Source organism: Orycteropus afer, unplaced genomic scaffold (genome assembly GCF_000298275.1).
Source record: "Orycteropus afer afer isolate SDZICR_OR568_19922 unplaced genomic scaffold, OryAfe1.0 scaffold00207, whole genome shotgun sequence".
Taxonomy (NCBI): Eukaryota; Metazoa; Chordata; class Mammalia; order Tubulidentata; family Orycteropodidae; genus Orycteropus; species Orycteropus afer.
Window position 1 is genome coordinate 1484115 of NW_006921794.1, and position 13528 is coordinate 1497642.

The 13528-nt window shown below is 37.0% G+C and overlaps 1 protein-coding gene across 1 annotated transcript in view; it reads right to left on the bottom strand.

Annotated features, from left to right (window-relative positions):
• Positions 1 to 13528, bottom strand: part of DGKH (diacylglycerol kinase eta) — a 314831-nt gene that overhangs the window by 55500 nt on the left and 245803 nt on the right. Inside the window, exons 13-14 of the mRNA XM_007948176.1 lie at positions 10551 to 10636; positions 1809 to 1908 (exon numbers count right to left, since the gene is read on the bottom strand). Of these exons, the coding sequence (XP_007946367.1) occupies positions 1809 to 1908; positions 10551 to 10636 (186 nt within the window). The remainder of the gene's footprint in view (positions 1 to 1808; positions 1909 to 10550; positions 10637 to 13528) is intronic.

Consider the following 13528-nt stretch of genomic DNA (forward strand, 5'->3'; position numbering starts at 1 on the left):
ATTGAGTCGGACCTGAGTCATAGCAACCCCTCCTTGGGTTTCCGAGGGGGAGCTCTGGTAGCATAGTGCCTAAGGCACTTGACTGCTAACCAGAAGTCTGGCGGTTCAAACCCACCAGCCACTCCTCGGAAGGAAGATGGGGCAATCTACTTCCATAGCGATACTGCCTCGGAAACCCAAGGACGGGTTGCTATGAGTCGGGTCCAACTTGACGGCACATAACAGCAACAATCACTGTGGAAAACCCTAAGGAGTGCAGTTCTACCAGACACACATGGGGTTACTATGAGTTAGAGCTGATTGGACTGTAACCAGAAAAAGAAATTTATAGGGAAGAAACCTGTATGGATGTTTCCTATTAACTGACTATTCTAATTATATTTTAGATAGTTTATGGACTCAACAATTTATAATTTCTATAGAACAACAATATAGCGCAATTCCTGTGTAAATGTCATTGATTTATTCTTCTAGAACTATTCAGATTCCATATCATGGGTAAAAATTTTTATAATCTTTGCATAGTTATTTTTCCTTAAAAGAAAACAACAAACCTTTTACTATGAAGTGACACAGTACACAAATATTATGCATTACAAAAAATTTTTGTGTAATACTACACAATATTACACAAAAAATTATATAAACTTCTTTCTATTAAAAAAGCAATCAATTTATGGCACCATTTTGAGCATCATAAACTGAAGGTCTGGCTAGTTTTGGCAAGCTAGCCTTCAAAGCTCTGATTTAGAAAGGAGTGACAGCCCTAGAGGGCTCAAAGAAAGACCAAAAAGGAAAATACACAAGGATAAAGAGGGAAAAGAAGAGACAAAAACAAAACAAGTACTGTGTCTTGCTTTTTATTTCCTCTGCTTTTCTTGAGTTACTAGGGGTAAAGAAATATTTAGGACTGAATTTGTTGATGCTACCCCTAAATACCTTTTATCTCCACACAGTTTCCAGTCCTTTCCTCTTCTGTTTATTTGTCTTTGATGACATGCCAAGACAAAGTTATGCCAGAAATAGTTTAGAGAAAAAAGTATGGCTAGAGAAACTCTCCACAGAGTAGAAAAACAAGAGAAAGAGGCTGAAAGAGGCAGAAGTAGGTTTCTTTCTTTTTTTTTTTCCCCTCTAGTCCATTAAACCACCACAGATACCAAGAATCTCGGGAGAGCTAATTCCTTTGCAAGCCTAATATAACCAAGCCCTTCCTAAGTCTTGTCCTGTCATGAATTTATGTAAGCAAAGACAGTAGGTTTTGAGGTTCAGTGAAATGTTCTTATTTTAGCCACAAAAAACTCATGATGGGGGAAAAAAATCTGTAGAGAAAAAGGCAAAGCAAGAAACAGAACCTTGAACAGAGCAGAGGACTATAGCATCTAGGGTGTTCTAAAAGTGGTGCTAGGAAGGAGCTTAACTGGCTGAATTGGCTTAGAAACTGAAAACCCTTCTCCCCACTGGAAGGCCATATTGCATTACCCTGTAACTTGACTACTGTATGTCTCCCATTTGAGATGTCAGTCAGTAGAGAAAGGATTTAAGCTACAATCTCAGCTTGTCTAATAATTTTCAACAAGACAATTTTCTTACATATTAAAGAGTAACAGCACCAGAGCTCCCAACCATAAAATGGAGTATTAAAAAAAACAAAAAACTACCTTCTATCAGATTTGAAAGTAATTTTTCTCTTGATTAAGATGTTTGGTAGAACCCACTTAATCAGTCTAGTGCTAAAAAACTTGAAACACAGAAAAATGTTAGGTAACATTGTCAATAAAACTCTCTGATGCCCTGAACATGTCCCTTACTTTACTGGCCATGGCATCTGCATCCACGGAATTTTCCAGCGTTTTTCCATATTCCTTCTCTATTTTTGCAACGAAGTCCTTCACAGTTTCACATAATATGCTTGGAAGAAAAAAAAAAGTACACTTCAGTAAGCTTAGTAGTTTCATTTCCTTTCAATTTTAAGTATATTTGAAAAGAAAGGCAATTAGGCAAACTATCAAAATACCTGGAGGATTTGTATATAAATACACAGTTCTAGTTGCTGTGTAACAGGTATGTTCAAGACATTCTAAGTGATATGTGGGTAAAGAAGAAAGCTTACTCTTACATAATTTAAATGAAATAAGACTTTCTAAAATATTTAAATTCTTAAGAAGAATACTTTTAGATTCTACTGAAAGCAAAAGCATTATCTTCTGCAGCATATGTATTTTCAAGACAAAACTGCAGTGTTGAAGAAACAAGGATAAGCATGTTGCCACCGTTGCTCTGCTATTTATCACATGGGTGATAAATACACAGGTTTTCCCCACTATCTGAAAGTAGAACACTTCTAAGAAACTTGTCATAGCCAAAATGGCATACGGTGAAGAAGCAATTCCCATTAATTTATATGGGATAATTTTTAAGCATTCCCAGACCCTAAAAGAATCCACCAAACCATGCCAAATAACACATAAAACCTAAAATACCACTAACATAGAATGTTCACAGACACAGTTCAAAGTGGCTTGATGCTGAGATGCTGGCTGACTGTAGTTCTAGGGAAAGAGCTTGACAACACTACTCTTGCACTCAAGGTGTGTGCTACCCCTTTAATGGCTCACTACAGAACAAATTATTCAACGCTAGTTTTCTTCTTGTTTTTTTTTTGTAAAAGCAAAAATCCTCTTTGGATTTCTTTCATTAGAGAAAACAGGTACTAATGTAGGTCTTTTATAAAAGAGAAGTGGTGTAAAACAAACTTTCAAAAAGTGGGAGATACCTGTATTGTCCCTGAAGAGGAAAGAGGTTGCATATATCATCCTAAGAACCAACTAGCCCCTTGAGTTGAGTTATATTCTCTGAAAATCCATTCATTTTATCCCCCTTAAGATAACCAGTACAATACCATGCAAAATTAATTTAATTTAGGTCTCATTACTGTTAGTAATACAGTTTACTTGATTTTTCTTTTAATTACATTTCATTTCTTTGCCATAAATATAGACTAAAAGAAAAAACAACATGAAACACTAACAAAATTTGTCTTTCAAAAATCTTTGGAGAAGCATCTCCAATTGGATTAAAAACAATAGCCAACAAAGGGGGATACTGAAACCCCAAACTCATTGCCATCGAGTCAATTCTGACTCATAGAGACCTCCTTTGGGTTTCCAAGGCAGTAAATCTTCACCGAAGTAGATTGCCTAGTCTTTCTTCTGTGGAGCGGCTGGTGGGTTTGAACTGCCAACCTTCTGGTAGCAGTCGAATGCCCTAGGCACTATGTCACCAGAGCGCCTACTTCTGGTAGCAGTCGAATGCCCTAGGCACTATGTCACCAGAGCGCCTTACAAAATGGGATAGGTCCTTGCAAAAAAAAGTTGGAGGCCTATTCAGTAAATATTTGAAAAGAGAATCAGAATATTTTAAAATCATAAAATCTTTCACTGGTGTGAAGAGTTAAAGAGTTTTGGGGAATAAAAGAAGAACTAGATTCAGTAGTTATTTTTTTCTATTATACACTGTTTTTCTCTGTCACGTGAGTGGCATAATGATAAGTTTCCAGATATTTTAGTTTGAAATTGAAACACTGAACAGACACATGACACACATCCCAAACCTTCACATTTATCATCTAGAAAATAATTGTTACTCCTAGCAAAGTCTGTTTGCTTGCTGATTTTTTTTGACCACTATGTCTAGAAGTCACTTGGCCAAAAGTTAACATTTCCAAATGCTTAACTTTTCTGATTGGCTTTTTAAACTCAGATTTCTACGAAGAGTCTACTTTACCATTTATTAGAGTTGCCTTCCCATATTTCACACAAGTGTCTTTATTCATGTGAAGTATGTTTATGGAATTTCTTGGCATACTATAGCAGGCAATCAAGAAATTTCTGCTTGAGTGAAAATTTCTCTTATATGTCCTAGTTCTGGGCAGAAGAGACACTGGCATTCTCACCTATCTGTGTATCTCCAAAATAAAGGGTGTCCTTGTCATGGTTATAATACTGTCTTGACAGAACTTTCTCTTGGATTTGTGAAATTCTATATGCTATCACTTTATCATCACTAGTCTTACTATCTCACAGGGACAGAGCCCTTGTGTCCATCAGCCTCAGGAAAAGGGGGACAGCTGGGGAGTACTTCCTAAGTTGCATCTGTCACTGGGGGTTTGTGTGTTGCTATGACACTGAACAGGTTTCCAGACTAATACATGTCTAGTGATCTAGTTCCAAAAATCAGTCAATGGAAACCTTACAGAGCACAACAGCCTGATATATAACTAACCATGAAGGTGGCGCAGGACCAGACCCTGCTTTGTTTCCTTGTGCATGAGGTTACCATGAGTTGGGTGTGTGTGTGGGGGGGTGGGGCAAACCACCAGCAGCAGCTAACAATAACAACAACAAATCTATGTGATTTGAGGAAAGATTTTAACAATTACATCACTACTTCATCTATTCAATGAGGGGGCTGTCTAAATTATCTCTAAAATAGATTCCAAATATAAAATTTTATGATTCTATGGTGCCAATGTCATTATTTCTTTCCTGACAGAGATCTTATTTTCTGAAATTTTTCTCAACAAAATAATTTATACTTATTTAATAACTTTGTTTCACTTTTATTAATAAATGGCATTTATAATTAATTAATTAGCGCTTATGAGTCGGGGCCGACTCGATGGCAAATAACAACAACAACAACAATCTGGTTCTCAGAAGATAACGAGTATATCCATAGTAAGCTGATAAAATTCTAACCAAAGTAAAAGAAATGTTTTAGTTGTTGCTCTGTTGAGTCACTCATCCCAAACCCATCACCGCTGAGTTGTTTCTGACTCATTGCAACCCAGTAAGACAGAGCAGAAGGGCTCCACAGGGTTTCCAAGGCTGTAAATCTTTGCAGACAGATTGCCTCATGAAGTGGCAGATGGGTTGGAACCGCTGACCTTTTGGTTAGCAGCCCAATGCTTTACCCACTACCCCACCAGAGCTCCTGTTGAGTCACTCATAGGCACCCAACACTATTCTTATCAGATGCCATCAAGTCGGTTCTGACTTACAGTAACCCTAAGTGTAACAAAATGAAACACTGTGCAGTCTTATGCCATCTTCACAACTGTTGCTATGTTTGAGTCCATCGTTGCAGCACTGTGCCAACCCATGTTGTGGAGGGTCCTCCTCTTTTTTGCTGACCCTCTACTTTACCAAGTATATCTTTCTTCAGGGACTGCTACCTCCTGATAACATGTCCAAAGTCTTGAGATGAAGGCTCATCATCCTCGCTTCTAAGAAGCATTCTGGCTGTACTTCTTCCAAGACAGATCTGTTCAGTCTTCTGGCAGTCCATGGTACATTCAATATTCTTTGCCAATATAGTAATTGAAATGTATCAGTTCTTCTTCAGTCTTCTTTATACATTCTCCAGCTTTTGCATCATATGAGGCGAAAGGAAATATTATGGCTCGGGTCAGGTGCATCTTAGGCCTCAAAGTGACATTTTTGTTTTTTAACAAAAAGATCTGCCCAGTGGAATATGACATCTGCTTTCCTGACTGCTGCTTCCATGGGTGTTGATTGTGGATTCAAGTAAAATAAGATCCTTGACAACTTCACCCTTTTCTCCATTTATCAAGATGTCATTTACTGTTCCAGGTATGAGAATTTTTGTTTTCTTTCTGTTAAGGTGCAATCCATACTGAAGGCTGTAGCCTTTGATCTTCATCAATAAGTGCTTCAAGTCCTCTTCACTTTCAGCAAGCAAGCTGTGTCATCTGCATGTTACAAGTTGTGAATGAGTCTTTCTCTAATCCTGATGCCACATTCTTCATATAGTCCAGCCTCTCAGATCACTGTTTCAGCATACAGATTGAATAAGTATGGTGAAAGGATACAACCATGATGCACCACTTTCCTGATTTTAAAACATGCAGCATCCCCTTTGTTCTGTATGAATGACTGCCTTTTGCTCTGAGTACAATTAATTGTTCTGGAATTCCTATTCTTTGCAAAATTATCCATAATTTGTTATGATTCACTCAGTCGAAGGTCTTTGCATAGTCAATAAAACACAGGTAAACATCATTCTGGTATTCTCTGCTTTCAGCTAAGATCTACCTGATATCAGCAAAGATATCTCTCCTTCCATGTCTACTTCTGAATCCAGATTGAAATTCTAGCACTGCCCTGTTAATGTATTGCTGTAACTTGTTTTTTAATTACGTGTAGCAAAACCTTACACAAGTGTAATATTAATGACATTGTCCTTATTCTGCTGGATCACCTTTCTTTGGGATGGGCACAGTTCATTGGCCAGGTAGCTGTCTTCCAAATTTCTTAGCATAGACAAGTAGCCACCATATAGAAAAAAAACTATAGGACTGATGCATAGGGTTTCTAAGGCTGTAATCTTTACAGAAGCTGAGTGTTGTATCCTTTCCCCACAGAGCAGTTGGTAGGTTCGAACTGCTAACCTTTTGGTTAGCAGCTGAGTGTTTAACCCCTGTAATACCAGAACTTATGTTTTAGTTAACCTATATTAACAAAGTAATTAACCCACATTTAGTGATGCTAATGGAATTAGCATTTTCAAGATTTTAAAAATAGCCGAAAAACAGCTAAGGCTAATAGGAATTATTTTATGAAATAAAATCATGTATAAGAAGATTAAAATATATGTTTGTTTATATGTAAAATTTCATTGAGTTTTACCCTTATGATTTGAGTACTGTGCTTATGATTTGAGTATATGTTATCCATCAATAAGACATTTAACAAAAAAAGAATTTTAAAAGAATTAAAGAGACATTACTGAAATGTAATGTGTGAACCTTGCTTGGAATTTGATTTGAACAAACAGACCACTTTAAAAAAAAACAAACCACAGCAACTTTGAGATAACTGAATATGGACGGATAATACAACTGGTATTAGACAATATTATTACTACATTTTAAAAAGAAACTATGAAATATGTATGTTGAAAGTGGGATAAAGTGATTTCTGGGATTTTTTTTAAGATACGGTAGGAAAAAAAAGTGATAAGCAGATGGAAAAATACTGAAAATACTGAAGCTGAGTGATAGGTATAGTGTGAATTCATTATACCAATCTTTCTACGTTTATGTATGATTTGAAAATGTCTATAATAAAAATGTAATTTAAGATAGATTGTATTACATACTGTCCCCCTCCCTCTTTTTTCTCTTGAATCTCTTTATGGCAAATCCTCTAAGATTTTAATGCAGGACAGGGAATCTGGAGTTGTAAAGTTAAGGGCAGCCCGGCAGGTCTGGGGATCAGAGGTGGAACGTGATCTGTTTAAAGGCAAGTGAGCACGTCAAGGGAAAAACTCACCCTAGGGATTACAACACAGCCTAGATAAGAAGACAGACCACAGCCACAGAAAAACTTTGAAAGGGATTTAGGTAAAACATTAGGTAATGATATGACAATTAATATAGTATCCTGTAATTTATGGGATCTCTGGTGGCGCAGTGCCTAAGGCATTGGACTACTAACCGGAAGGCTGGTGGTTCAAACCCACCAGCCACTCCTGGGAAGGAAGACTGGCAGTCTACTTCCATAGAGATACTGCCTCAGAAACCCAAGGAGGGGTCGCTATGAGTCAGACTCGACAGCAGTGAGTTTGTTTGTTTGTTTCTGTAATTTATAAGCTCTGTATTTATTTTATTATTCAGATTGATTCTCTGCATAGTCTTTTGAGAAAGAAAGTAGGCATTCTTTCCATTCTTAATGAAAAGATCCTGATGAAAAGATCAGAAAGCTGACGAATGGCTGAGTCTCAAGCAGGTGCGCAAGCTTCATTCCTATTTAGTACAACACTGTGGTCTATTCCAGTGTTTTTCAAACTGTTCTCCTGAGGTAGTTAAAGGGCTCCAAATATGTACAACTCAAATTTCATTTCAAAATATGAAATGTAATTTGTTAAATGCTCAAATGACCATTAGAGACATTTGAGACAAATAATACGTTAATTTGTACTTTAGTGTAAACTAGTTTCTGTATAATTTTGGACTAAAATATCTTTTGCCATTTTAATTGAAAACAATTTCCTTACAACCATGTGACCAAAATAAATTACAGATGTAATTGGAAACTGCACTGAATATTGAGACGACTGTCACCTATAACCGTATTGCTTTATTATTCTCATAAACAATTTCAATAATTTAAATCTAGCCAATTTATTAGTGCCAATGAAAAATAACTTTTATTTCAAAATTGAGATTCTGTGTAAGATTTTATTTGGAAAACAGTTCCCACAACTAAAAATGCTACATCACAAAGGTACTGAAATGAAAAAAAGAGAAGGAGACATCAGAGTGGCTTCTGTTTACATCTGTCCAAACTTCATATAATTAATTCAATTTAATTTTAAAAAGTACATAAAATGCAGAAGCTCTGGTGGTGTAGTGCCTAAGGTATTTGACTGCTAACCAGAAGGCTGGTGGTTCAATCCACCAGCCCCTCCTCAGAAGGAAGGTTGGGCAATCTACTTCTGTAGTGATACTGCCTCAGAAACCCAAGGAGGGGTCACTATGAGTGGGATCCCACTCAACGGCCATGAGTGAGACATAAAATGCATGAGGCATTAAATCAAGCACGTCAGATACATGAAGGTCATGATGAAGGCTTTGCTAACATCCAAAGTATGAAAGGTAGCCAGATAAACGATTTGCTTAACTTCATTAAACAAAGAATAATTATTCTACAACTTGTTATACCTAAAAAAAGCTTCCATTCCAATTTTCCATCTTTCCTATCAATGCCCTCAAAAAAAGACTTATAAAGACACACTCAACCCATAAGGCAAGGATCTAATTAATGTCTACAAGCTTTGGCAGGTAACCTAAGTACATGAATTGGACCTGGCAATGAGAAAGACATAGGGAGTTCTGGGACCTAAGGCATCAGGATCTCTGGTGGCGTAGTGAGTAAGGCATTTAGCTGCTAACCAGAAGGTCAATGGGTTCAAACCCACCAGCTGCTCCATGGGAGGAATATGGGGCAATCTACTTCTGTATAGATTTACAGTCTTGGAAACCCAAGGGAGGTCATTATGAGTCAGAATCTACTCGGTGGCAGTTGAGTTTGGTTTTTGGGACCTGGGCAAAAAGATTTGTATACATCCTCATTAAGTAATACAATTCATTTTAAAGAAAAACAACCAACCAACTAACCAGCAACAGTGCCCATCAAACACAGAAAACCTGTAGCGCACCTCTGCCTGGCCCACCAATGTATTCGCCTGGGCTTACACTGTTCAACTCTTTACCTTGTGCTCCATCTTGTTTCCTAAACTTGGAGGGTTATGTCACTGAAAGCAATTATTGCTACACTTGTACTTCTGCCACAGGTGAATTTGTTTATAATGACTTTACTTGACTTCTTTGCAAATTAAGTATGTAATACGCTCAAAAGTATTTTTCCTTTCACCACTTTCCCTCCTACTTTCTTTCTCTTATATTCTATCCTCTTTCTTCACAAAAATAGTAGTAACTGCTCACTAAGTTAGAATCTTAAAGAATTCTTTTACTTTTGCTTATCAGTTGAAAATTCCAGCTGATTGATTCCACCCACCTCTTCTAGTCACTTTCTAGTTCTCATGACATCAGTACTGGATGCTTCAAATTAAATTCTAACTGCCAGCCAGACAACATTTTGGATAATAAAATCAAGTAGCTTTGCCTCTGTATATGAAATCAACTAAACTCTAATAACTTTGAATTAAAATTCTTCAATATAAGCATGCTGAGAAATACTGCTTTGAAAAAGCTCATGATTTTTCCCTTTTACCAATACAAACCAGTAAATAGTAATGCTTATGGAAATAACCAATTATAATTAAATGTTTTCCATATTATAATTAATCAGAAATACTTCTTTAAATAGAAACTTAGATTAAACTCTCAATGCTTACTACATCTTTCTGACAAAAAAAAAGTTTCAAATTAACCATCAGAAACCATACAGTAGTCCCCCCCTTATCTTGGTTTTGCTTTCCATGGTTTTCATTACCCACGGCCTGAAAATATTTAAATTGCGCGATGCTCTCAGCAGCGTGATGAACTCTTGCACAAGGTGCGCTGTCCAGGATCCTGCTCCCTACTCCTCTGATGGACACCGATCTGGAAAACGCAGTTGGGTGAGCAGCTGCCCTGTGCCCTTCCAGCACACAACAGGTTAACTAACGCTGCCCGCCCAGGGCACCCTGGGTACCTGTCGTATGTATGTATGCATGGGAAAAAACGTAGTATATATAGGGTTCAGTTCTATACGTAGTTTCAGGCATCCACTGGGGGTTTGGAATGTATCCTCCACAGATAAGGGGAGACTACTCTGCCCTCTTAATGCACTCCACTGCGAAAAATGATGTTGAAAGTGATTTTTAAAAAATCAACTCAAATTAGTATATCTAATTCTACAGGTTACATCATAAAAATTTTTATTTTTGCAAAGAAAAACTACAATGAAATGAAATAAATGGCAGGAAACCCTTTTCCTTTCACTTTAAGAAACTCTACAACTCACTTCGCAGACGATACAACCACAGCATGCTCATCAGTACTGAGGATTGTTTTAAGATGAGCTGCAACCGAGTCTTCATAAATTGTCATCTGAAAATAAGAAAAAATTGCATACAGTATTATCATTTCTGCCTTTATACAACTCAGTTATTACCGCTTCTAAAATGGAACAATTTTATGCAATACAAGGCAATGACTATAATTAAACATATAAAAAGAGGTATTACACAAAATAAATAAATATTTCCTTTCCGGGAAACATTGTCAGTTTCTAGAATTCTTTATGTGGATTTAGAAAAATCCACAAACGACCTTTTTCAAATTAAAAAATGTTAAATAGCTGAATGTATAAAGAATATTAATAAATTAGTACAAAGTAGCCAGACAACCTAATTTTAAAATGGGCAAAAAGTAGAACTCTCATACACTATTGGTAAGAGTATAAATTGACACACATTTTAGAAAACTGGTTGTTGTTGTCGTCATTAACTGCTGTCAAGTCAACTCTGAATCATAGTGACCCTGTGTACAACAGAATGAAACACTGCCCAGTCCGGTGCCAGCCTCACAATCCTTGCTATACCTGAGCCCATCATTGCAGCCAATGTGTTGATCTATCTGGTTGAGGGTCTTCCCCTCTTTGACTGACCACCCACTTTACCAAGCATGATATCCTTCTCCAGGGAATGGTCCCTTCTGACAACATGACCAAAGTAGGTGGACGGAGTCTGGCCATTCTCACTTCCAAGGAGCATCCCGGCTACACCTCTTCCAGGACAGATCTGTTCATTCTTGTGGCAGTCCACGGTACTTTTAGTGTGCTTTGGCAACACCACAACTTAAAAGCATCTTCAGTCTTCCTTATTCATTGTCCAGCTCTCACACCTTAGTCTTCAAAGAGATATCTTTACTCTTCAGCATTTGAAAGAGGTCTTTTGCAGCAGATTTGCCCATTGTAATATGTCTTCTGATTTCTTGACTGCTGTTTCCACTGGTGTTGATTGTGAAACCAAGTAATATGAGATCTTTGACAACTTCAATCTTTTCGCCATTTATCATGATGCTGCTTGTTGGTCCAGTTGTGAGGATTTTAATTTTCTTTATGTTGAGGTGTAATCCATACTGCAGACTGTAGTCTTTAATCTTCATCAGTAAGTGCTTCAAGTTATTTTTACTTTCAGCAAGTAAGGTTGTGCCACCTGTATGTCATAGGCTGTTAATGAGTCTTCCTCCAATCCTGATGCCATGTTCTTCATACAGTCCAGGTTCTTGAATTATTTGCTCAGCATAGAGACTGAAAACTGGTAGTACCTATTAAAGCCAAATTCATGCATACTCACTATAAACCAACTAGTTTCCGTCTAATCGATTCTGACTCGTGGCCACCCCATGTGTGTCACAATAGAACTGAGCTCTATAAGGTTCCCCCTGCCACAAATGAATTTGATTGAAATATAATTTATGTACAGTGAAATATACAAAAGTGACATGGGTCAATGCATTTTTTTTTTTTTTTTTTGCAGTGTTTCCTCCCCTCCCAACCCTGGTAACCAACAAAGAAAGTTTCTTTCATATATCCTTGACTTTTTACAATAATGAACTAATACTATATTTGTCCCTCTGTGATTGACTTCTTTCACTCAGCACAATGTCCTCCAAGTTCATCCATGTTATGCGGTGTTTTGCAGATTCTACATAATTTTTTTTAGGGTTGCATAGTATTCCATTGTGTGTATGTATCACAGTTTGGTTATCCATTTTCTGTTGATGGACACGTAGGTTGTTTCCATCTTTTGCTGTGATAATAGTGGTGTGATGAACATGGGTGTGTATGTATCTGTTCTTGTCCTGGCTCTCTCTTCTTTAGGATATATACCAACTAATGGAATTGCTGGGTCAATGGTATTTCCAGTTTCAGCTTTTTAAGGAATTGTCATCTGTTTTCCACAGTGATTTTATAATTTTACAGTCCCACCAGCAGTGTATGAGAGTTCCAATCTCTCCACATCCTCACCAGCATTTGTTATTTTCCGTCTTGTTCAACTTTGCCATTAGTGCTGGGGTGAGATGGTATCTCGTTGTTGTTTTGATTTGCATCTCTCTGATGGCTAATGATTATGAGCATTTCTTCATGTATTTGCTGGCCGCCTGAATATCCTCTTTGGTGAAGTGCCTAGTCATGTCTTCTGCTCATTTTTTAATTGGACTGTTAATCTTTTGTTGTTGAAGCACTGGCGTTCCCTATAAATTTTATATATAAATCCCTTGTCAGATATGTAATTACCGATAAGTATGAATTTGTTACTGTCATTTTGTTATGTGCTTTTTCGTTGTGTTGATTTCTTTGTTCCATATAATTTTCTGTGCTGAGCTCGTTTTGTTTATAAATCATGTTATCACTTCCTTTGTTGCTATTGCTGCTAAATATTTGTGCTGGTCCTCTTTTTCATTTTGATATAAAGGTTTACCATTTTTCTTTGAGGTTATCGTGTGATTTATAGTTTCTTCCCAAGTTTAGAACAGTATGTTTTATCCTGTAGTTGCCATTTAGAAGTTCTGGAACTACACAGTTTTTTCCCTCTTTTTGTTTTTAGTTGTCTTCATTTGTCAGTTGATGTCTCTGGTTCCCTGTTTACAATGTTACAGGCTTATTTACTTTGGATACTTCTATAACTGGGTTGATTTCTCAGTTACGTCATCATGTGTATTAATGGTCAGTTGTTTGCTATTGTTGGTTCTCTGCCAAAGGAATCCTTAAGGCCTCTCTTGTAAAGTTGGTCTGGTTTTAACAAATTCCCTTAATCTCTGTTTATCTAGAAATGTCCTAATTTCACCATCATATTTGAGGGACAAATTTGTTGGGTATATAATTCTTGGTTGGAAATTTTTTTCTTTCAGGGTTTTATATATACCATCCCATTGTCTCCTCGCCTGCATGGTTTCCGCTGAGGGATCAGAGCTTAGTCTTTTTTTTTTTTTTTT